We start from the raw sequence: 26547 nt of genomic DNA on the forward strand, positions 1-26547 counted from the left end.
TATCTATGTCCACCATACTGTTATATAACATTATCTATTTTGCTTTATCTTGCGGACAATATATCACTATTAGTTCAGCCTGGGCAAGGCCGGGTACTGTAGCTATAAAAACTGGTATATTGTGATTTTCACTGTCCTTGATCCTCAATAAAAAAAATAGAGATTGTGATTCTGATTAGTATTTGGTTAGCGAGTTTAAAATGGAATACAATTCAAACACTTTATAGATTCTAGATAACATACAAACCATCCATTTGAGATATATAGAGATAAATAAATAAAGTATGGAAGGACAACATCTGCCAGGTTCTGCTAGTATTTTATAATTTTGGTATGATAGTCTTTATTGCTGTTCATTCTTGACTGATATTTATGGCATACCTACTACCCATCTGACTAGTGAAATTAATTCTGGAAATTGGTTGGTACACATGCTTCACACGCAATACTACGTTTCGTCGCTGCAGAAGTTCGGAAAGCTATAGTGGTGACGTGCTGGTGACTTCGGATCGCGGTCAGCCCCAGTCGCTGAAGACAGCCATGTAGCAGAAGCTGCCGTCCCGGGGCGTGGGCTGGCTGCTGAGGAACTCTGAGGGAGCGACCTCGCGCACCGTCGCGTGGCGGCGCTCTGCCTTCTGGTCGGGGTGCACCACGTCACTGCCAGTGGAGCCCGCGTGTGTCTTCCTCAGGATATCCCCATACTCCTCCGCCGACTACGACAAAGGAAAGATCAAATTGTCTCCATCAAATAGTTAGAATGCCTTTAAGTTCGATTTCATCCCTAAAGTAAGTATAGGTGAAGAGCAAGTCTGGGTTCCTGTACACTGTGCCAACATACACTCTACTGTGTAATATATACAACAATGTGGTTCTTTTTTTTTTGTACTCGTTGAGGTGAATTCCGCGGCAAAATATGAGGAACTAATGTAATTCCTAGGTGCTTTAAAATTTATTTTGAAGGTATATTATCTGGTGACTATAAGTATGTTTAATTAAAATTATATATGTTTTAAAAAACAGTTTTAATGTACAAGTCGATTTTGGGCTCTGTGATCATGGCTGTTTTCCCGTAGTTTTCTTTTTTTCTTTTTGGGATGCATATACTTGATGCTGAATAAAAAATTTAACCTGTAATAGAGTCCAACCAATTAAATTTGGTACTGCGAAGACCGCTTTACTTATTGCAAATAGTTGATAGCTTGTGGAACACCTACATCTGGCGCAAAAATTAACAACGAAAAGTTAAATGCAAGTCTTTTATAGTGAAACAACTGTAGAAGTTGCAAATATTATGTTAAAATATTGAAATTAACCGACGTGGGTTGTGATACCAAGTATTAAAGGGTAGAGCTAGATACTGAAAGATGCCATTGTGAATTCAACAGTGTTTTTGGTCATATCATTTTACTGTAGTTTATTATTATAATCTGAACATTTTAATGCATAAATTAATATTTTAATGGATTTCCTGAAGTTTGCAATGCTCTGATGCAACAAATAGCTGCTCTTGGGAAATATTGGAGATTATAATTCAATTATTTTTGAGGGATGATTTTAACTGAAACTATAATGAACAATCTCTCTTTTATAGTTTCAAAACATATGTGCTCTCTGTCTTTATAAAGCCAAATGTTTGATAAAGAATGATAGAAGATGTTTATGCCCTAAACACTGTTGAATCATCTTCTATCCCTCCTCCCTCATGAAGTTAGTGCCAACTGATAAATGGTGGCAAATATGTGATGAGCTTGTTCACGACTGTACAATCTCGCAGAAACAAGCTGAAAATGTGAACCAGTTATCACCGTGAAGTCGGTGGAATACTTAACTCATGACAATCAGCCATGAACAAGCAGTGAGGCGACATTTTCATCCGAAGGATTTAGTCAGATGCTTGACACATTCCAGTGGCCATTGTTTCAGCCAGGAAGCAAGCTTGCACACTCTGAAAGGAATAGTGAGACTGTTTGCAACACCTCACTAGGCACCACTGTGTGGATTTCAAGAGTCTACAAACTGCTGGCATATAAATTCTACAAATATTACTCATAATGTTGAACCGAAACATTTATAGTGATATTTAATTGTCGGAAAATGAACACAAACCTGATATTAAATTATTGTAGATTTGTTTTTGGTTTAATATTTCTTAACAAACTAACTTTAACAAGAAAAAGTTCTTAACCTCTTCTTTAAATTTATATTCTGTCAACTTACATTGGCATTCTAGACCCGAATTAGGTAGGTTATTAAATACAGTTAGCCTACATGTGCACTCAGCACTCACCATGACTTCTTTCAGTGGTGGCAGGTCGAAAGATGTCGGCGAATCAGTAAACGGCTTTATCAGGCGGTTGGTCTGCATCGACAGTACGAGTGTCCACATGTAGGAGTTCCTGTTGTTGAGAGTCTCTGTCGAGCCTGTCTTAATGGACTGCAGCTTGTCCAGCCACTGCTGGATTAAATCACGATCCGCTAGAAAAGCCAATGTTTGAGATTGGTGTGTGAACAATAAAGAAAGAATAAATTTTCAGTCCTAGACAGAGAGTTTTTCGTTTATATGCAATTCACACTAGATGCTAACTAGGTACTGAGGATAATTTTCCTGTAAAAAAGATATTAATTCAGAGTAACTTCCAGCAACACAGTTTTTCTGCTGCCTCTTGGGTAGTCTGAAGAATTACATATAAACAATTACCTATCACCTTTCACATTTATGTTGCACTATTCTAGAATGTATAGCATAATGTGATAAGTCAAAAACTTTAATATACACAGAGTAGCTAGGAAACTTCTGAAATGTGTTGTATAAGAATGACTTAAAGCTTCCTACATACGAATATTGCACAAAGAAAAGGTATTTTGGCATGAAGAACATCAAACATAAATATCAACAAAACTTATTTAGTACACTTGGCTTTATTCTATTTCAGTACTCATGGTTTTCCCATTTCACATCAACCCTGACATCGTCCGGCCGAAGGCCACCCCAAAGCCCGACCTGCAACCGCCAGTATCCAACCCCCCTAACGGAACGCACCCCTAGCCATGGCCCACCCGTGTTAGGCGAGTGCCTGAGGACCAGGTAGAACCAAGGGCCATGCATAATTAATCAAACACATAGACCCCAATTCGTTAAAAATCAGACCTTATTTAATAGTAATGCCACTTTTTATTAAAACCCCCGCCCAAGGAAAGTGTGATGCAGGAGTGCCCGAGTCACTCACGTGTGAAATTACGTTAATACGTTTGTGAGTGTCTCCCTTGCGGCCTTCAGCCTTAATTAATTATAGTGTTTTGTTGACGTAGATATTACCTCCCTGTTTTTGTGTGTGACTAGCCACTAGAGCGGTCAGCAAGTGACGAACAGTCTCTGGTGTGACTTTTTATATTTAAACTTAATTTACGTAATTTTACTAACCCTAATTATTAAAGAGTATCTGTAAATCAGATTAGTTATTAATAATTAATGTGTAAATTTAGAGCTGCTCCCAGCTTCTTGATATTAAAATAATTTCCGAATAACGGAACTTTTGCAACTTTGGCCCGAGAGAACGTTGAGACCTTCCCTCGCGCCAAGGGCAAACGCCAGTACCGAGCGAATCGCGGACCGGGGCGGACGCGCGTTCCACGGGGAGTCATCACCCTTTGTCTCCACTGAACATTACTGCTGGTAACTATAGTCATTTAAACCAAATCTCTTCTTCGTTGCGTAAACTCCCCATGCATCCCCGGTCCTTTAACGGTGTAGGGCCTAAACCAGCCACTTAACTATAAACTCCCCGCACGAGACATTACGCGGGGCAGTTCACCATACGGCACGGGCCGACTCCCGCTACAAGTGAATTTTTTGTTAAACATCGAGTGCACAGGCACCTGCGACTACTACGCATAGAACTTGCATCTAATTTAATTGCGGACCGCGGTCCACACAGGTGGACCCGGGTGCCGCCACACTAGCAATTCTCGGGATTGGCCGTCTCCAATCAACCTCCCCCTTAACCTCGACTGGCGTGAGAGCTTAGATTAGTAACAGTGCGTCAGAGCACTCAGTGTTAATTCAATGAAATTTCGTAGGGTAATTCACTGTACATCGTGTAAATGTAAGCTGTAATTGTAACTGTTCGACCGATTAAACGTCCACTCCGCACACTCCGTGCGCGACGTGTCACCGACAGTATAAAGTTCGAATTCGTGTCTATTATTGTGTTGAGTCTCCCTACCCCAGCTAGAAATCAGAATGTTATGCTTCACAGGGCCTGTGACATTTTAACAGCCAGGGATCCCTCAAACCGCACACTTCGCCGATGGTCCTAGCGGGCCACGCAGGGGCAACGCACCCACAGAACCCAAATTTGGTTAGACGCAGAGCTAGCCTGGCGCCCTCCCGGACATTTTCACTAAGAGCTAGTTTTCCCGCTAGGATACATGCCCGGTCTCGAACACGAGAACCCGGACGACTGCGACCCTAGTAAGCACATATGATCTAGATGTGATTTACCTATTTAGTTACCTATTTATTTTTCGGCTAACATATGAGATAATACACCGTTAAGTCCCAGTCTCGTGCTGTGTCACTCTTGGAAAACATGTTGTATCATTGTAAGACCTCTCGATCAATCATAACGCCCATGACTAGTGATCAAATCGAGACATTGCCTACACACTTGTGGGTTCGCCAATGTTCGTTTAGAGACTGTTTTTTTTCTCTTTCTGCATCATTGTGTCAGTCGAAGTGGAATTTCATCCTAGCCGACTCCAGTGTTTAAAACTACAACAACTACTGACGTCGTCCGACCGACGACCATCCCTAAGCCCGACCTGCACCCGCCAGTATACTCTCCCGCTAACGGAACGCACCCCTGGCCGTGGCCCACCCGAGTAGAGCGAGCCACCGAGCCGAACGGCCAAACCAGACACTATTATTATAAAGCACACTAAATCCGAGTGGACTAGAGACGAACCACACCCATTCCCCCTCAAACAATTAATTACGAATTTTGCGACCTTAAAGTCTCTTCCAGACGCAGTCATTTAGTTTTTAACGTAATGAGGTCAAGCTTGGCGCGGCAGGGGCCGACGCGCCACCGGACGCCATGCCAGTTCCTCAGTTCAACTCGACTCGCGGACCGGGACGGACCTACGTCCCACGGAGAGACCACAACCATTGTCTTCATCGCAAGTAACGTCCGGTAAATATAGTCATTTAGCATAAACCAAACCTTTTTCTATTCACCTCTCCGTGCGTGCCCGGTCCGTTTTTTACGGTTCAGGACCTAATCCGACCGCGTAAACGTAAAGACGTCCCGCACCACACCTGGTGCGCAGGGTCGCTCTTCAGCATACGGCACGGGCCGTCTCCCGCAAACCACAGAACTTTTCTTAAGGCCACGCGCCTTCGCGCTGACCACAAACCCGCAAGGAAAACTTCGCCAAGTTTAGTGGCGGTGCGTGTACCACCCCAGTGGGCACGGCACCAGCGTAGAAACAATCGCTTACGGGACTGGCCGACTCCAGTCACCCACAAACTCTGTGTGCCACGTCAATTGTGCGCACCTAATTTTCATTAAGTGTACTTTGTTAATGTAACTTTGCGCCACGTCATTTGTGCGCACCTAATTTTCATTAAGTGTACTTTGTTAACGTAACTTTGCGCCACGTCATTTGTGCGCGCCTAATTTTCATTAAGTGTACTTTGTTAACGTAACTTTGCGCCACGTCATTTGTGCGCGCCTAATTTTCATTAAGTGTACTTGTTAACGTAACTTTGCGCCACGTCATTTGTGCGCGCCTAATTTTCATTAAGTGTACTTTGTTAATGTAACTTTGCGCCACGTCATCTGTGCGCGCCTCTCTTGCACCAAGTGTACTTGGCCTGCATACTGTTACCCGAGAAACCAGTGCCACGAAACATTGAACATCTACCGGCCTGCACCCCGCAACGGACAAGTAGCCCTCAGGGGCATGTCTGTGCTCAGTAATTGTATGGTGTGACGTCAATCCCTTGAATAAAGGCACGTCGCTACTACGGCAATCCCACGCATTCTTCTTTAACGTAAATTCCCAGACAAGACCGCCGATGGTTCTAGCGGACCACGCTGGGGCAACGAACCACGAACCCTCATTGGTTAGACACCGAGCTAGCCTGGCGCCCTCCCGGAACATAAAACGTTAACCAGACCAGCCACCCCGCTAGAACTCGCGCCCGGACTCGAACACGAGACCGCGGTTGACGGCACTACTAAGGTCAGTATTCCAAGACATGAATATGATATCTATACCCTAACCATATTCCTAATGCACGATGGGACATGGCCAGGCCCTTACTTTTAGGGAACGGATTTCGGTGACATATTTGTGACTTAGCTGTTGCCCAAATTCCACTTATGCACAGAGGTAACTGTTTCGTTGATTTTGTTCAGATGGCGGACCCGCATCTAGCCACTATTAACTCATATACATTCAATTTTGTGAATATCGGGAAACGTACCATATGTATTGGTGCTTCAAATTAAACTTTATGATAGCAGAAAAATCCTGGGAAAAAATTTTGTACACTTTAATGGCCATAAAAATAAATAATCGGAACTAAAAAAGTACTCGAGAAAATTAGAATAACACCATTTAATTTGTGCGATGGTGCTGCTATCTATAGGATTTTTGCAGTAACAGTGGTATTGATATTTGTTAAAAGTCCACATTGGAGCGCAGGGCACCGTTTATTAAACGGTTGCCAAATTTTCCATTACTGGGGCTCAGTTGGAAATATGTTCTGGAATACAGCCAGCGAGCTAGGTTACAGTTGTATCCCAATAAGACAATGCTTATTCGCTACCTTACCTGAACACCTTGGATTACCACCCTAAGAGGTCAGCTTATCATTTGAGGAATGAAGGGAACATTCTGCCGTCGTCCGGGTTCTCGTGTTCGAGATCCGGCGTGGTTCCTAGCGGGAAGGCTGGTTTTTTAATGAAAGTGTATCCGGGAGGGCGCCAGGCTAGATGTGTCTAACCAAGAGTTGGGTCGTTGGGTGCGAATGCCCCTGTGTGGCCCGCTGGGACCGTCGGTGGTGGTCGTGGTTGGAGGAATCCCTGGCTATTGACATGTTACGGGCCCTACACAGCATAACACGCTGCTTCCTGACTGGGTTAGGAAAGTTCACACAATAACGCACACGGGTTCGGTTTTGCGCTGTCGTATACACGTCGCGCACAGATTGTGTGTAGTGGACGTTTAATTAAATCGAACAATTAAGTTTACAGTTATACGATGCACATTGAATTTCCCTACAAAAATTACACTAAATTGACACTGGGCGCTCTGATGCGCCGTCACTAATCCTAAATCCTCACGCCAGTTGAGGTTGAGAGGAAGGTCGATTGGAGGCGGTGAACTGCCCCGCTTAAAGTTTAGTGTAGGGAGTTTGTGTTTAAGCAGCTGAGTTAGGGCCTATACCATAAAAAGGACCGGGTGTGCACGGGGAATTTTAAGTACGAAAAGGTTTAGAAGAATGACTATAATTACTAGTAGTGAATTTCAATGGAGACAAAAGTTGAGGACTCTCCGTGGGACACACATCCGTCCCGGTCCGCGAGTCGCTCGGTACTGTCGTCTGGCCTTTGCGCGAGGAGAGGCCTCAGCGTTCTCTCGCGCCAAGGTTTCTAAAGTTCCATTATTCGGAAATTATTAAATTAACATGTGATTGAAAGTGGCTCTAAATTCATACATTAAATAATAAAGGTTAACCTAATTTGCAGATACCTACTCTCTAAGATTTAGATTTAACAAGTTTACATTAATTAAGTTTGAATAATACGAGTCACACTGGAGACTGTTCGTCACTTGTTGACTGCTCCAGTGGCGAGTTATACACAAAAATGGGGAGGTCATAATTACGTTACACAATACTCTAATTAATTTAGGCTGAAGGCTGCAAGGGGAGCACTCACAAATGTATTGACGGAAATTCACATGTGAGTGACCCGGGCACTCCTACGTCGCACTTCCCTTGGACGGGGTTTTTAATAAAAAGTGACTGTACCATTAAATTGTGTTTGATTTATAATTAACTGGGTTCGAGGTGGCTGGTTAATTAAGGCATCATCTTTGATTCTACCTGTTGTTCCGGTGCTCGCCTGACTCGGGTGGGCCATGGCTAGGGGTATGTTCCATTAGCGGGGTCGGATACTGGCGGTTGCAGGTCGGGCTTTGGGGTGGCCTTTGGTCATACGACGTAAATGTTTTGTGTATATTATGACTTTACATAACTCTTACGGGAATTAAATACACTGGTGTTCATACAGGTGCCTATCATGGAGCACTTACTTAGATACGGACACGATCACTAACATGACTCATGTGGATGTGATGCAAGGGTGCGTTCCGCCAGCGAGGACTAGTACTGGCAGGTGGAGACTGGTATTTACTATCATAGGAGGTACGACGTCAAGTGTTACTTACCTTTGTTTGTAAACAACAGCATAAGTGACTTTGCTGTACAATAATTGTATCTGAAATTCTCGTTCAAGGAACGAAGTGGATTTGACATTCTGACGAAAGTTTACAAGTTTGAGTTGAAAATGCTGAAATTATGAAAACTGAGAACGGCTGAAACTTGATAAACAATTGTTGTTTGTCCTTTGTTTGTTGAAATAAAATAAACAATAATGCATTGTTTGATATTTTAAGTTTAGAGGGATTATCCAAGGAAAATATTGAAATGGAAATTTCGCCATTTTGATAACTGTACGAAATGAAGCTGCTCCATCCCAGATATATTACTATATACTGGAAGGCCTATTCAACTCACACTCTTTCCCCCCTTGACCCTTTCACACCTATACCATTTCCATATAGCTGTCTGTGTTGTGTCTTTTCCAACTATCGCAGTTCTGTCAAAAATATGTGGGTCTCACACTGCCACCATATACTCCAGCATACGGTGGTACAACATGAAATATGGTTGGCCTAAAACTGCCTTCCTGTCCCTTTCAATGTTCTTCCAAGCAGTCCCAGAGCCCTTCATCTCATTTTTACCACTTGCTGCACATGTTGCTCTACCCAAGGTTAATCTAAAGTGTTACCCTCAGGTACCTTTACCAGTCTGCCTTCCATATTGCTTTCTTGTTCCAACAAATAACTTTATTCACAGCCTTCCTTATTTCCGTTACTTCATGCACTTACATAGTAGCTTTCTGCACAAAGAGTATTTTTCATATTGTATTTCACATTAAAAAGTTTTTTTTATTTTTTAAGTTTGTTAATTCATTTATAATCCTTGTTTAGTTGAACAAAAACGTTTGAATAGTAAAATATGCAGTGAACAAAATTTAAAATGGTTGTAAAGTTAGTTATAAAATGGCGCGGGTTTACAAACGCTACCACAGAGTATATATCTCCTCTATGACGCTACTTAGCGTGACATGAGAAAAATAGTTTGTACCGTTGGCAGCAGTGACCGAAAAAATACCTTCCCGTTAATATTATGATTCGACCATTCATGTAGTAGTTTGGACCATTTTGGTTAGTGATTGGAGAAAAGCCTAATATTCGCGGTGATTGGTTTCTGTGAGAAGCGCGAATTGTGTAAACTAATAATTGAGGGGCATTATTACTAATTGCCTCCATTTGATTACGTTTTTGCCTTGGTATACCAGAAATGTCAGTTGTATTTTTTAACACGTACGTATATATTATCTTCCATTAGTGACTTGTATTTGCTCAATATTTTTAAAATATAGGTAAATGGTTTTGCATTGGATCAGCTTAGTTAAACAATGAAAAAAAATTTTTTTAGCCCAAAAGACACAATTTACTTTAAATTGCAATAGTAAAAACAAATTTTAAGTTGACCCAATACTAAATGTAATCATTTTGATACACTTATGACTAGTGACAAGCGAGCAAACATTTTCTGAGTTGCAACTCGAACATACAAAGTCCTATGACGTTTTATTACCTTCCCAATGTGACTATGCATTGTGCATTATGTATCATTTAGGGGGAACTGAACTGTGAGAATATTATTTCGACAATGATATTTGACATACAGGACCATAAATTCCTACTTAACAGCTTGTTAATGTACTCTTTTTTCACAATATTTGCATCTCTGGGTGAAAGTGACAGATAGTATTGAATCTCTCAACCTTTGCCATAAAAATGAATGTAGTGTGCTACATATAATTGTGACTGCACCCTAACATATATAACACAATTTGTCCAGTATCTTTGGGTGAACATGTACTCACGAAAACTAAACTAATCTATGTGATGAACTAAATTAAATTAAATACCAGGGCTGTAGCCAGAATTTTGTGAAGTAGGCTACAGTGTCCAGTATAACCATTATAATTTATTTATGTTTAAATATATACTACTTGGAAACAAATTCCTGTCGCTTCTGTGTATGAGGCGTGTTGGCTATAATGGTGAGGAAATACATAATTGTAGCCCACTAAAAGTTACAATAATCCATCCAAAAAAAATTTCTAAGTTGCTTATAATTTTTTTATTCTGTCTGCCTGATTCTTTTTTTAATTCTGGAAGGAAGGGCTGTATGCCCCATGGATTTCTCCCTGGCTATAACACTGGGCATATAGACTATTTGTACCAATAGTTCCTTATTTTTTAAGTTGGAAAATAAAAATACCAAACAGTTTTGTAGTCAAATCAATTTTCAGTTAGCATTTGCATTTTTTAACCATGCTGTTTTTTTCTTTAAAGAATTAATATAATACTAGTTATTTGACAAGTGTCTAAGGCACCTGTTGAAAAATGATGAATATATTCTCTTTTGATGCAACAAATATTCCACATATAACACTGAGACTCATCAGCGGCCAAAACGTCACAAACTAAGCCACAGCTCGCTACTTTATCACTAAAAAATGCTGAAACTATCGGTCCCGTAAAAAATATGACGCTATGACCCCAATGCAAGCCAAGAAGTCTCTCCCAGAAATTAAGCAATCTTCGAACAGTGTTAAAATTTAAAAAAAACATCATTCAAAATATTACCTTTGCTCCAGAGACTCGGCAGCGTGCTGGGGGGAACAGGTTAGCAAAGAGCAATTAAAATGTTACACTGTAAGCTCATGAAAAAAAATTATTCATACAGAGTCAGTCAGTGAGTCAGTGATGAGCATATTTATTTTTTGTATTGTAATATAGGCTAACACATTGTTGACGTAGGCCTGAGTCCACACATTTACTTGTGTTGAACATAGGCCGTTAACTGGTTATGGCAATTGGGTGACAAGCCTCTACCACCTTCCCTTCAGGCTTATTGCACTCCCTCCCAGACCTCACTGAGAGTGCCTCTGTCTTCCTTCTCCACATCCACCGTCTCGCCTCCCCCTGCGAGTTCCCTCCATTGCCTATTCCGTAGCCCATGCCATCCTCCTTGCAGTTACACCTTGAAGCAATACTAGGACGTAGAATCAAAACGATGGAATGAAACTCCAGAAAGGACCGGAAAGTGTCTTATACGTGCTTTCAGAAACAACCCAGAAGAACTTAACCAGTTTTGGGACGTCGTGTTTTCTTCCGTAGCTCTGTACATGCCTAAGCAAGCGATTATTCTTAAAAGCTGAAGTCCCCACATTGTGCTTAATTTTTTTTTTTTTTACATTTTGTTTTTTTAAGGCTATTTATAAAATTTTAACTTGATTCTTCCCTTGCATTTTTTGTTCTGCCCACAAATATTTTCAACAGATATTCACTTAGTATAAAATCATGGGTGTAAAACGTTGCTCAAATGATGATAAATACAAAGACTTGTGCAGATTTGTACACCCATGATATTACACAAGTGAATCTCTCATCAAAATATTTGTGGCAGAACAACAAATTCAAGGGAGGTATTTATTGTGTCCTTCCTGACATGCTGTTAGTGCTTCGCCCGCTGATCAACATCTTCCGTGAGTCCTTCCACTCCCGAACCCGATATCAGCACACTCAACCGAACGACTTCACAAACACCAACTAGCCGACCCCCGCAGTGCCACCAACCCCTCCACTACACACGTCCTACACGACAGTATTCAGTTAAAATTCAATAAATAGCCCTTAAATAAAAGAAAGTACAAAAAAAAAATCAACATTGCTTATGAGACACAGCCGTGAAAGGATACTAGAAATTTTTCTGAGAGTGTCTAACTGTGTAACAACAAGTATTTTTAATTTTGCAGTGAAATTTTATTTTTACGCTTTTCAAAGTTCACGAAAAAGTGTGTTCAGTGCAAGGGCCCATTGGACAGAGTAAGAGTGTAGATGTCAAAATAGAGATTTGCTGTGGTGTGTATAATGTGCAAATGTTATTTTTTTTGTTAACGGAACAGAGCGGAGGCTGAAGTGGAGTCTGATTCTAACGCAGCGGGAATTGTAACTACCAACGCCCAAGGACAGTCAGAGGCGCAGATAGCTCTGGCAAACTTTTGGGCAAAAATTACTGACGACATACGGAAAATTAGAACAGTAAGTATTTTACTGTCTCTTACTGCTTTTGAGACACTAAATATGGCCTGCTCGTACACCGTAAAATGACATTAACATCTCTTAAATCACCAGCCTCTTAAATTGAGGTTCTTTTGGTGCCACGCCAAAGAACTGCCATTACTGAAACATTTAATGTTTTTAGAGTGCCGTACCCAACAATGGAACTCTTTTGTTGAGGCTACTGACTATCTACAGTAGCTTATAGCTTGTATTTGTATATTAATTAATTGTATACTAATATTATAAAGCGAAATCAGTGTGAGTTTGTTTGTTTATTTGGAAGAAGTAAACTCGAAAACTACCGGAACAGTTTCAAAAATTATTTCCACAGTTATAAATCTACATAATTCCAGATGGACGTAGGCTATCTTTTATTTTTAATAAGTGTGTGTTTTCGTAAGATGTGGGTAGCAATATTTGTAACTAAAATGAAATAAAAAGACCAAATGGACTTCTTTCTTGGCGCACCATGACTAAACCATTACAGTTAAACCAGTTTCCCCAGCACTGCTAGGAGCCAGCATGCAAGGTTCATGGGCATTCAAAACAATATACGTAATGCTATTGTATATTTCCTATTTGTTTATCTTATCCTGCAAGTGACATCATTTTGTGATCCTAATCCAGTCTTCCAATTTTCATGTTGGCACTGTATTCAGTTTAAATAAATTTAATTTTAAGGTCACGTACGAAAAGTTTATCTGGAAGTTGACATAAATTAATACGTAAGTTTTTTATAGTAATTTTAAAAAAATCCTCCGTCAAAAATATTTGTACACGCTTGCATACACGTACATACATAGTCACTCATTTGTGTATGTGTATATGTATGTATGTGTATATGTGTGTATATATATATATAATATATATATTTCGAGAGAGAGTCTAAGGCCAATATTCCAGGATGTTCGGGTAAGGTAGCCTATAAGCACTGCCTTGTTGGGATACAACCGTAACCTAATTCGCGGGCTGTTTTCCCAAACGTGTCCAAACCGAATCCCAGTAAGGAATCAAATCTGCAACAGTTTCCATAAACGGTGGCCTGCACGAGGCTAGAAACTGGTTCCAACGAGTTAATGGCGCCAGGTGCGGTTCCGCCATCTGGACGAAAGCAGCGAAAAAGTGAGCTCTGTGCATGCGTGGAATTTAGGCAATAGAACAAACAGCAAAAGTTATGACACCAAAATCCATTCCCTAAAAACAAGGGACTGGCCTTGTCTTTTGTGCACTAGGATACCGTTAGGGTACAGGTGTAGCATATTTTTTTTTTGTCTTGGAATACCAGCCTAACTCGTACCTGTACAGATTATTATACAATGTCATAGAATCAGGTGATGAATACCAAAATAAGCCAAGTTATTTTTAACTGAGAATATTCGGATTTGTAACGAAAGCACAGGAACAACTTATCTCAAAGGCTCTATGTTTTCCGGGATAACGATCGTGCGTGATGGAGTGGCTTGGCCGGCAGTTGGACCTGAAGAACCAGGCTCTGCCGTTGGCCCGCATCAAGAAGATAATGAAGCTGGACGATGACGTGAAGATGATCAGTGCCGAGGCGCCGATGCTGTTCGCGAAGGCCGCCGAGATCTTCATCCACGAGCTGACGCTCCGGGCGTGGATCCACACCGAGGACAACAAGCGCCGGACGCTGCAGGTACGGACCTCCCTGCCTCGTGGGAGGGTGTTGACTCCTGTGGCTTGTCTCATCCTTAGTTGGCAGTGTGTATTGATTTAACGGTCATTTATTCTCTCATTCTGCCATCAGAACTGTCCTTATTCCTGTGTGCTCCGTTGCCAGATATATAATAGACACTACTTTGTAATGTCATTTACAATAGCAACACTAGGCTGAACAAGTCTCATGTTTGGAATATCTTAGACCTTCGCTATACTGTGTCAAGCCACAAAATGTAATACAAATTCTGTACTGAATAATTTGGCTAGATATTAAAAATAATTTTTAAATGGTGATTACTGTATCACTTGCCTGTTAGGCTCCATGTTCAAATTGTGGTTAAGCTGTGTGTGTGTGCCAGTTTTAGAATTGAGTTGCTGTTCATTAAGATTTAAGTTTGTAAGCCAACTCTAATTTCAACATAAACCCTTTCAAATCAATTGCATACTACTTTGAATTATAAAATTTTTAAGGTTAAGTTAATTATAATTGGATTTTAGTGTAACCTCTTGAAACGATTTTAAAAATTACATCAGTAGTGTTCTGTTTTCCGAAGTTATTTACTTGTGTATCCTGTAGCCACTTTTATTTTTGATATTGATGATCAATCAATGTAATTATTTTAAAACTTTTTTTTTATAATCAGCTTACTAACTTAATTAGGTAATAAATTATCTTAGAAGTTAAAAGGTTATAAGAAAGTTGTATTTGGAATAAATGTCAGTACTGATATTTATTTTTGACATTACAACATCTAATAAATCAATGAACGCCGGCTGCACGCACGAAAAAGTGTCCCGTTATGCACATTGTCCCATTACGCTCATTGTACGCTTGCGCCGCATCTATCTCTCTTCCACTCGATTGGAACAATCATCGATTTGACTTTTTCTAGGCACATTAAACTTGAAACACTTCCATTCGTTTCCTACTTTTCCTATCATCGTCCTATCCTTAACAGAATAACACAGATTGGAAGAAGTTAAATAGCAAATACATATGTATAAAAGTTATAGTTAAAATAATCTCTTCGTTAAAGTAATAAACATATTTGAATTAATGAGTGCAAATAAAAGTAAATTTATCAATTTAATTGTAGATTTCATTTCACTCCTTCTTTGTATCCATACAAAATAGTGATGATTCAATAAAAAATGACTCAATTTTATTCATAAAAGTATGCAATCATTTCATCAATGTTTTGTTACGACGTTGTCACGTTAAACTATCATTCGTAAACCGACTGTACAGACAACCAATTTTTTTGTTCCTCCCAGAGAAATGACATAGCTATGGCCATCACGAAGTTTGACCAGTTTGACTTCTTGATCGACATTGTGCCCCGGGACGAGATCAAGCCCAGCAAGAGCAGGGACGACCCCAACTCCCGGACATCCATGAACGCTGACCAGGTGAAGATTGTGGAATGTTGCACAGTGCATATTTGTGGTCGCCTGTGATGAAGTTGAAATAGACCATCACACAACACTGAAATTCAATTTCAAACATGGGAGGAAGGGAAAAAAACTAATTTTACCTGATTTTTAATTTTAGTCATGTATCAAGTAGCATTTTTTCTTTCTGTTTTTTACTCCGCTAAAGTTAATGAAAATATTTTTTGGAAAATCTTGGTCTAAACAATGTAAGGAAACAAGAGTATGAAATTTAAATAGTTTAATTGATTTTTGTTAGATATTATTTTATTAATAAAAAATATGAAAAGTAAAATTTTTATTGTCTGCAAATGTCATCCGTACCAGAAATCTATTTAAAAGCCATTATGCAGTTTCATAATTTGCTAGTGATCTAGCTCGCTATCACTTTTTAAAATAACGTAATTTTTATGCATAATGAACGATTACTATTTTGGAAAACTTCTTTCAGACCCCAAGGTTTTTAATTTTTAATGCATTCCCAGTGTTTTTTGTCTCTGGAAAGAGTGCGAAAACAATTTTATACCACTGAAAATAACTAGAACATTAAAATCTTCAGTTTTTGAAAGTAAATTATTGAAAAATAACTAGTAATGGTGTGAAATTTGGCAAGTTGTGGTAGAGACACATCTCCTCCCACCATAGTGACCTGGGTTGATTCCCAGAGGGTCAAGCACGGGTCGTACACAAGTGGGAAACATGGTGGGCATTGCTGGGAGTCATTAGGTTTTCCCTGGGTGCTCCTATGTAACGCCAGTGCATTTCAATTGATGCTCTCGTTCATCATTTTGCCCTTCATGCAATTATTAATGACCGTATAGTTCAGAGACGTAGTCGGGAGTTCTGTGGAGTCCGAACCCCTCCCTTCCAGGATTAAAAAAAAAGTTTAAGACAGTAAAAAAATTATAGCAGCCTAACTACATAGTTACACAGATATTATTTTGGAAGTAATTTTTTTTTTTAATCCTTAGTGGGCTACAATAATGTATATCCTTCCCATTATATCTCGACACGCGTATAACACAAAAGCGGCAAGAATGTTTTCCAAGTAGTATATATTTAATTTCTGTTTGTACAAGTGTTTGTGTGAGCATTTCTTTCATGCGAACTTTTACATGAGTGATTTATATGTACGATTTAAAATTTGTTTTAGTGAATAATTCAAAAAATTTACTTAATAAACTACTAAAACAATACAATAAAAACCAACCTAAAAAATGCTCACTTTTCTTTTCTCAAGCCAAAGCATTGCTTAAATTTCTGTGTGTAAACGTTGACGTTCTGAAAGTTCACTATTCCCGGGATTATGGTGTGACAATATATTTTCTTTTAAAATTCAAATATAAAGAGAACTATCTCATTAAAAAGTTTAAATCGTGTTTAATTATGATTTTTGTATCCAACCATCTAGACCGGTGCTTCTTAACCTTTTTGAAGTTATACTTTCTTAGGCGCTTTTCGAAAAAAATTATGAGAGTGAATTTTTACGATGTGTGCGCACCATGCAACAAAATTTTCACAGAAAGATGAAGGACTCAAGTGTATTAACAAAAACCCATATATAGTCAATTTATAAAAATTAGGAGACATACCAAACGTATTGGTGTGCCAAATAAAACTGTGTGATAGTGAACGTACCCTGGAATATATTTTGTAAATTAAAGTAGTCATAGTAAAGAGTAATTTTAAATTTAAAAAAAAAAACCTAATGATACTGGTATTACAACAATTTTTAACACATTTTCTCCTTTTAATCTTATGCTAGACTTCATAGCACAGTGGTTATGGTGCACTGTTAATAAGCTGAAGGAACGTTGTACAAATCTTAGCAGTGCACAGATTTTTTTTTTTTAAATTACAGATTACTGGATCATACAAATTGTGCTTTAAGCAAATATATGAATACATTTTATTACTATAATATTATTTAATACATAGCTCAGTCCATTGAATTGATAATTTCTTACAAGGGATCTATTTTTAATAGAATTATAATATATTTATAATTTTTTTTAGGAAATGAACTTCCATGAATTCGCATAGGTAATAAAAAATGCACTTTATAATAGTACAACTATCCTTTAATACTTGATAATTTATTGTCTAATGTGTGCGGAAACTATATAAGTAGTATTTATATTTGGTCCTTCAGTTTGCAGAAGGTTGTTTGATAGCAGGCTGTCCGTCACGTTGCTCGGGTGTCGGGTGGTCGGAGTGAAGTGCAGTGAAGTGAAGTGGAGTGGCGTGTCGCAGGTGCACTACTACTTCCAACTGGCGCAGCAGCACCAGGCGGCGCTGCAGCAGACGTCGCAGCAGGGCGCCGGCGCGGTGGCTCAGGCGGCGCTGCCCACCATCCAGATAGTGCAGCCGGCCACCGGCCAGGTGCAGACTGTGAGCGTCGCCCCGTCGCCCGTCGAGCAGGTGTGCCACCCTCGCAGTCCCACCTGCTGCTAGTCCTGCAACTGTGACAGCATCAGAGGCAATACCCATTGTTGACAGCACACGTAGCACCCAATGGCTCAGGAATTCTTCATTGAACTTAAGGTATGCAGAAGTGGAGCAAGAATTTCTGTTTGCAGCAGCAACACTTCTTGATCCCTCGACTGAAAAGCCACGTGTGTTTTGTCAAACCAAAAGCGTGTTGAAGTGGCACAAAATTACGTACTTAATTGAAGAAGCGACAAAAAACCAACTGCTGAGAGCCTGAGTTACCCGATGTCCAAATAAAGCAAACGGCAGCACCATCAGCGAGTCGTGGAATGTGGGCACTTTACGACGACATCATGAATGATGCGAAGTGTGAACCAAAGGAAACTTCTGTGAAGGATGAAATAAACACTTACCTTCCCAGTTCCACCAGATTTCTGCAGGTTCCCAACCGTAGATCCACTTCTCCCCACGATGGAATCAACTTTCATCAACTGTCCTATGTGTAATCACGCTGGGCCGGCGAGAGGGGAAAATCCCCGTAGCCCATATATTAATTAATGCTTGTGTTTGCTGTAATGGGGGAAAAAAAAAATTTCAAGTCCATTATTAATAGAATTTGTAGGAAAGCTTACAACCAAGACATGCGATTCGCAGAGATCACGTTTGCATTTGTGGCCACAGAGATGTTTACAGTCTTCAGAATTATTTTTTTTAAACTTATGTTTTTAAAAATCTATACTTAAAATCATAGTGAGGAGGCCTTGTCCCTAAAGGCGTGGAGTGGCGTTCAAACTGGACTAGACTCATGCTGATGGTGGCTTGATTTTGGAAATTTTTCACAATTTTGTGGGTTGACCTTTTGGGAAAGGGAAGGGGGGAAGCAGGGCAGACTACTCCCGGGAAAATTTGCCACAATACAATGCCCCGGCCTCATCTCTTCAGGTTATAGTCAGGATGATATTGTATTGTCATCCGGATTACGTACACTTGCAAAAATGGCTGGAGAAGCTAGTGCTTCTGCTTCTTATGGGGTTATGGGTGCTGCGGTGATAAAGCAGGGGCACTGTGCGTGCAGGCGCCGGCGAGCACGTCGCCGGCCACGGTGGCGACCACATCCATCGTGACGGCGCAGCCCCTGCAGCAGCAGCAGCAGCAGCAGCAGCAGCAGCAGCAGCAGCAGCAGCAGCAGCAGCAGGCGACGGCGCAGGTGATCCAGCTCCAGCAGCCAGCGCAGGCGCCCGCGCCCGCCGCGCAGCAGGGCGGCATCCAGATCGTGCAGCAGATCGTCACGGCCAATGGCGAGATACAGCAGATACCGGTACCCTTCCTTCGCGCCCCCCGCCCCGTCTGCGCTTCCTGGGGGGAGTCTTGTGGGCCCCGGCCGGCGGGAGAAGCTCTGTTTCCGCGTCTGACCGGGCCAGTTAGATGCAGTCAGTGGCATAGCCAGGATTTGTGTATGGGTGTATGGGGGGTGTTAAGAAGCATGGCCCTCCGTATTAAAGGTGGGGGGGGGGGGGGTGGTCCTCCCCCGGGAAAATAATTTTATTAATTTTTAATATGAAATTTGTTTGAGTGATGAATAAGAAATTTAAATAAAGATTTGGTGCTAAGGGAGGGGGGGGGGGATTAAACCCCTAAAACCCCTTCCTGGCTACGCCCCTGGATGCAGTTGATCCACTACTGAATATGTATGATTTTCCTGGAAGTAACCACCGTGGATTTAAAAATCTGGTGTTTCGAAAAAATGTCTTGGCAAGGGACGTCTCCACGAAATGCAGCTCTCTCTAATTATCTGTGACCAGGGTGATGCATAAGAAACCAGGTGTACAGCCCAAGTAGACATACTTTGAGAGGTATCATGGGTAATAAGACTAAGGTTAACATGCTAAGGTTTGGGATTCTAATGTGCCTGTGATTCCTCCACTCGTTTAAGCCACATACTTTTCCAGAGCACATTTTGCATTAAATTCCCTGGCTGTGTGAAAGTTGGTCACCTGCTGTGCTTCATTTGTATTGTGACAGAGCCGAGGTGACGGAACCTGCAGCTGTAGCATTTCAGGAAATGTGGAGGCAGTACAAGATGATTGATTCTCGCAAGCATTGAACATGTGTTACATGAGAAATGTTTGAAGAGCTTCAAGTGTTCATCATAAATTCATAAATGAATTCTGTTTATTTCCAGGGGAGGGGGGGTTGGGAATCTTTAATGAAATCTTAAAAATTTAGATTAAATTGTCGAACAGGTGACCGTGCACATGATTACTGTGTACTTTCTTGGATGCAAATACTGTATCAAAGTAAAGGTGCCTGTTCACGTGAGAGTGGAGTCTCGATGGTAGCCTTTTCTCCAGAGGGTCAGCAGGCAGGATGGCAGGATCGTGTCCGCCTGAGAGCTGTTACACACGCGACAGAACTCTGAAAGAGCGGTGCGCGTGGACTCTGGAGCTCTCTGGGCCGTGTCCACGCACTATATGCATCGCAGTCACGTCGTCGAAAGTGGCAGCCACAGTTATCGTTCTGCTTAACAAGAAATGCAGTTCGCGATCTTGTTGTGTTATAGTAGCGTATGTTTGTGAAGCATTGTAAACAAAAATAATAGAAGATTTTTTTTAATGTTACATTATTATTATATTTTTAAAAACTTTTATTTTCGAGGTTTTAATAGTGATCAGAATGGCAGCTGTCCAAAACAGGCCTGCTTTTGTTCATCTCTATCAGTATTATATTGTTACGATCGCGCTTGGCTGCAGTGCTTGGCGTCACCGCGCTCGTTCGGTCGGTCTGCGCCCCCTTCCACCCGCATCCTCTCCCTGGTATCTCGTGTCATTCTATCTCGCGACATCCTGACCATCGCAGCGCGCACCTGCCTCAGATCGAGTTACTTAAAAGAGGCCGCACTGCGGAATGAAAGGACTCAGACATGTTTATCGGTGCGTTTTGTGGGAACCCGATGCTTGTTGCGTTTATCGGCGTTCTTTGAGCAGCCGCCGCGTCCTTCGACAGGACTCACGACGCGTTTCTGGACATTTCGACGGCGAAGGTCGCGCGATATCTCAGAGACATGCCCGATTGTTCTGGACGGGAACCCAAGGGCTATATAAGGAGGTTGGGCCGACCTTCGAGTCAGTCTGAGTCGGAGACTGAGTGAGTTCTTCCGCGGCGGAGTTTCCGGGCGATAGAGTCGCGGGCGCGGCGGAGTCCCGAACGAAGTTGCGAGCGAGGAGTCGAGCGGATCCTCGGCGAAGGCAAGTGTCGTTGGCGGCGGCGGAGTGCGGCGACGGAGTCCCGCGGCGGAGACCCAAGAGGGGTGCTGCGGCGAGAGTTGCGCCAGAGGTGCGGCCCAGCGAGGTGTGCGGAACGAGTGACTGGGGAATTGACATTTCTTTAAGTGTAATTAATTATTTGCTAATTTAGAAGATTATTTGTAAGTGACAAGTAGTGGTAATAAATAAAACTGTGTGTGATAAAAATCTTTAATAGGGCTATCCTTTACGAACCCGCAGGGAAATCGTAACAATATAATTTAATGAATATTCTATATTTAAGTGAAATTATGTTATATTGGTTTTATTTTACATTCCATAAGAAAAAATAATTTTCACAATCCTGAGAACAATTTTCATTTAGAGGTAAGTAACCCTAATGAAAAATGTTTGTTTATTTAATTTTCACAGATGTTTTCCTTCTGTTGTTTCATTTTGGTTTTGTTAGAAAGCAGTGAATGCGCAACCCTGACGACGTGACCGCCCGTGTGCACGCTTGCGCAGATCCACCTGACGCAGTCCCAGCTGCAGCTGATCCGCATGCAGGTGCAGAGCAACTCGGGCCAGCCCATCATCATCCAGACGGCCCCCATCCAGGCGATACAGCAGACCACGCCCCAGGCGCAGATCATACAGGTGCCGGAGCATTCCACGAGCGTCGACGTTTAGCACTTCCGACCCTCGATGTTGCAACTTCTTGTTGCGCTCGTTTTTGTAGTGTATAAGTGTAGGGAAAATGACTGTGCAGAGAGACTGTAAGGAGGACCAGGTTGGCAGGACTGTAGAGGGTAGACAGTAGGCATGATGGCAAACAAGAGCTGTGAATGTATGTGGCTAGTGTATGAAAATAAATAAAGAAAATACAAAAGTTTTAAGGGTGCACGTCCCGTTCCAAGCCATTATTTTATATTTATGTTCCGCACGTTTAAAACTTGCAGACTTTTCCAGCGGCTGGACTTTCACGAAACGGAAAAAAAATATATATAGTGCATACTTTTTGCATAATTAGCAGGCACAGTTGCATTTGTAACATAATTGTGCCATATGGATAAAGATAATGAAATGGAATATAAAACAGGAACTTTTTAGGTTTAGAGTCAATTTTACCAGCTGGTTTAATTTCTTTCAGAAAAAAAATTATTTAATTTAACTGGCCTTTTAAAATCATTAAAAATTTTATGATTTTTGCAAGGTTGGATAACATTAAATAAATTTTTCTGAAGGAATTTTAAACCAGAACTTCCTTTACACCAAAAAAGTCTACAAGTTTAACTGTGTTGACGTGAAAAGTTGAACGTAAAAATAAGATAATGACCTGGAACAGGACATACGCCCTGAAATCCTTTTATAAGCCTAGTGCAAGTAAAAACATTGTTATTTACGCCTCACTGAAAATTCTTCAGCAGTTGTCAAATCAACATAAAAAAAAGTTACAAGCTAAATATGATTGCAAATGAAACAACTTTTAAGTGATTTATGTAAAATTTAGTTAGCTATTGAAAACTACTGTTTTACATAATACAATACAAAATTTCTCCAATTCTGTTTGTCAGTTGAGAAATAAAAAAATTAATATTACAGAATTAAGTAATAATGTAATAATGGTTGAAAAACAATTGTAATAAAGTCCATATTCAAATTAGTGTGAATTACATATCGTATCTCATTGACGAAAGCCTATTTTAGCTGGTTTTGATCATATCTGCACTTGATGTGATATTTGCTACAATTACAGAATATTGTACAATCTAAACATAGTTATATTTACTAGCTTGGTTCTGTTGTAAGCGGGGGTCGTTCGGACGGCTTTTAGGTGATATGTTAGTGGGCGCCACCACGTGGTGCGGCACGTGGACCCGGTGAGACTCCTAACTCAGGGCGTGACGTCGCCCATGTGAGACGTGATATTCCCCCTTGAAAACACCTAGCATTAATCCCTGCCCGCTCTCAGCGTCGGGCACGCTATTCTCTACGCAGTGGGCTCTTAGGCGTCCCACACGCCGTCACACTCCACGTCATACAGATTTAAAATAATAAAATAATACATTAGATTTACACACCTGTTTTATTCGGTTAACTCCACTCACACACGTACACGATTGAAACTGTATAAAACGTCCGCGGCACGAATCGGTTTAGATGTAGTGACCTGCCACGTGGTCACATCTCAAATTACGTATTACATGGAAAAAAGGCCGAGACTGGCCGTAAAATAATTAAATAAACAGTCCCCCGACTGATAGTAGCTCTGAGGACTTAAAGAAAACGATTTGGAAAGAATTAAAGTCAGACAGAATTACTTAGCGGTGAAAACAAGCGGTGAGGTCCCCGGAGTGCTGAAGCGTCTGCTCTCGGTCGTTGATGGCGGAAGACAGCTGAGCTCATGGCTCGGCTCGACTAACATGGCGTCCTCCCGCCGAAACAATTGCCGTTAAAGATATTTATGCATTCGTGCCACGGGAAACTAAAGTACATGACAAGAATGATTTAAAAATTACGTGACATTTTCTGGATAATGAAAAAGAATAGTACAAATTACAATTGTTAAGAATTATATTTAATTATTGTCTGGCTTCGGCTTTCCTCGGGAATGTCCGGAAACGCTCTTATATTTTACTACACTATTTTAATTAAAAGTACATAAAACCCTCCCGGCTGATCTGCCGTCACGTTGCACTTGGGAAACATTAAAACAAATTACACAATTACATTTAGTTATATTTTAGGGGTGCGGCGCACTGGCTCGACAGCGCCCTCTTGCCGGGCGAACACACACGCACGCACACGTACGCACGGGTTGGCGGGAGGTTTGAATGGAGGGTGGGTGGTGTTTGGGCGGTAGCATATCGGACTTAAAAGGGGCTGCAGGCCCGGACGATGTCAGTTCTAACCATCATCTTTAACGATCTTAAGTCACCAAGCATGTTCTCATGAGATAAGACAGCTCACCAAAGATACAAGCTGGCAATGTGATCTGGGAGCACTTGTATTTTCTTTTTAATTATTTGTGCAAGTATTTGTTAGAGTTGATAAGTGTTAATTTACCCATGGACAACTATCTTGAAAAACTACATTCAATAATCTTTAATTAATTATAACAACAAATTTATGTAATCAAAATTGGTTTTCAGGGATAAATTTAATATTTACTTACTGTATGAAGTTAATTATTAAAATTAAAAAGTAAAGAATGATTAAAAACTCACAATATTAAAAAAAGCTTTTTTTTTTACTTCTAGCAATATATTTTTGTTTGGGTAAAAAATTCAAATGCACTTCTTAACACAAATTTAAAAATAATATTAAAGTGTATGTGTAAAACTACAAATGTGGCTACATGCAGAATGCGGCTACCTGCAGACTTCTCGCAGCAGGGTAGGCGCTATCTTACAGCGTTATAGAATCAGTCAGTGAGTCAGTATATTATATGTGGGAGTCTTGGTGAACAGTGTTGCTGGTGTCGCGATTGCAGGCGGTGAGTCTGTCGGCGGACGACCCACTGAGTGCGCAGTCAGGCGCGCAGCTGTGACCGTGCTCGGACGTGATCTCGTGAAGAGAGAGGGCTGCGAGCGCAGCCGAGCCATTGGTCGACGCAAACGCCATCGGATACACCGCTGTCGAGGATTGAGGTCCCTGCCACTGGGCACTCCCCGGACGCACCCAGCAATACACGTGTGGTGTTGGATAAATGTTTTGCCTTTGCAGTGCGATAATTCATCACAGTGGGTGTCATGTAAGTGTGTATTTATTTTAATATATGGTTCTTTTCTTATTTATTTTCCAGCTTTTAACTCCAAACATATTTAAAAAAAAAAAAAAAAAGAAGGAACCTCATTATTGTAGATTGTCAAAATTGTGTTAATTTATTAAGTTATCAATGAAAAAAATTTGCTTTGATGCAAGTCTTGGTCAGTTTCAACACCCTAACTTTTATGTAACTTACTATAATTTTTTCACCATTAATAGCATTCTTTGGGCCCATGCTACAATGACACAGCTGTGGAAACAGATCACTATAGGATACATAAATCATGAAACAAATTATACGTACATAGTGGTGTGGATATGAACAAACAATTATACGGATTAACGGACAATGCCCAACTCTTCTGTTTTGTTTTATTTATTTATTTATTTATTTATTTATTTATTTATTTATTTATTATGTCACATGCCCACTAACAGCCAAGGACTTTAGCTGTGGACACGACACATGCAGATGACAAACAAGACAATTTTTTTTCAAGCACAAGAATACCTTTGATTGACCAGTGTACTATCATTACTTTGTGATTTATTTTTAATTATATAAGTAAATCCAGTCTGTTTTATGTTCGCATAGGTCAAAAAAAAATTTCAGTTACATTAATGTTTCATATTCTTGATATTCAATTTCACTGGTTGCTATTTACTTGTTTGTATGCATTGCGAAAGCAGGAAATGGATAGAAAAACTTAAATATGTTGCACTCCCATGGTAGTTTCCATTTTGGAACAGGCCCTAGTACTTATCTTGAGTGCCAGCTTTTTTTTTTTCCTTTGTAATCCCTTGTACTCTATTGTTGATGGAAAAAAATTATTTTTTAAATAATTAAATGTCCAACTTTGCATGTGATTTTCTGTTAAATGGAGAAAAAGAATTGAAATAACGATAGCTGAAAATAAAACCATAACTATCTAGACAATACCATGTCCAGAATGATTATGATCAAAACATAGAAAAATTTTTTTATATAGAAGAGATATGTTGGTTATACTTTTTTTCCAATTTTTAGTTTTAGTTCTGGTCTATATAATTTCAATGTGACTCACCAGTGGTCTAGTTTAGCGTGATCTGACCACAAAAAGTCACCTGGTGCCTAGTAGCACAGTTGCTTCACATCTCTAAATTGCTAGAGCATCACTGTACCAACTGCAGCAATATCTAGTAATATAATGTGTATACAGTGAAACCTCATTAATAAAAACCATGATAATGCAAAACTCTCATCAGTACAAAGTGTTTTCACACACAGTCCCTATGAATTACATGGGAGAAATCGTGCTAAATAAATTTTTTAATACTAATTATGAAGTACAAAGTTGATTTTGTTCCAAGGGTGAACAATTACATGAAGTGAAGGATGGTTAATACAAATAGCCCAGACTAATGTAAAGAAACAGTGTGAAGCTTCAACTAATATAATACTTATGCCATTGCTTTGGTTCCCCGTAGGTTGGGGGGGAAAAAACTTATAAATTTTATT

General features: G+C 40.4%; 2 protein-coding genes across 2 annotated transcripts; one reads left to right on the forward strand and one right to left on the reverse strand.

The window, feature by feature from the left end:
* Nucleotides 1-161: 161 nt before the first annotated feature.
* On the reverse strand, nucleotides 162-8661 carry LOC134530581 (uncharacterized). The gene is made up of 3 exons (XM_063365555.1): nucleotides 8461-8661; nucleotides 2288-2475; nucleotides 162-713 (listed from the first exon to the last, which is right to left on the reverse strand). The coding sequence occupies exons 1-3, from the start codon at nucleotides 8546-8548 to the stop codon at nucleotides 516-518; spliced, it is 474 nt and encodes a 157-aa protein (XP_063221625.1). The 5' UTR covers nucleotides 8549-8661; the 3' UTR covers nucleotides 162-515.
* Nucleotides 8662-9458: 797 nt separating this feature from the next.
* Nucleotides 9459-25406, forward strand: LOC134528407 (nuclear transcription factor Y subunit gamma). Its single transcript, XM_063362006.1, has 8 exons — nucleotides 9459-9681; nucleotides 12342-12477; nucleotides 13970-14155; nucleotides 15454-15588; nucleotides 17863-18030; nucleotides 19115-19357; nucleotides 21807-21938; nucleotides 24775-25406. The coding sequence occupies exons 1-8, from the start codon at nucleotides 9659-9661 to the stop codon at nucleotides 24829-24831; spliced, it is 1080 nt and encodes a 359-aa protein (XP_063218076.1). The 5' UTR covers nucleotides 9459-9658; the 3' UTR covers nucleotides 24832-25406.
* The last annotated feature ends 1141 nt before the right edge of the window (nucleotides 25407-26547 follow it).

Source organism: Bacillus rossius, chromosome 1 (assembly GCF_032445375.1).
Source record: "Bacillus rossius redtenbacheri isolate Brsri chromosome 1, Brsri_v3, whole genome shotgun sequence".
Lineage (NCBI taxonomy): Eukaryota > Metazoa > Arthropoda > Insecta > Phasmatodea > Bacillidae > Bacillus > Bacillus rossius.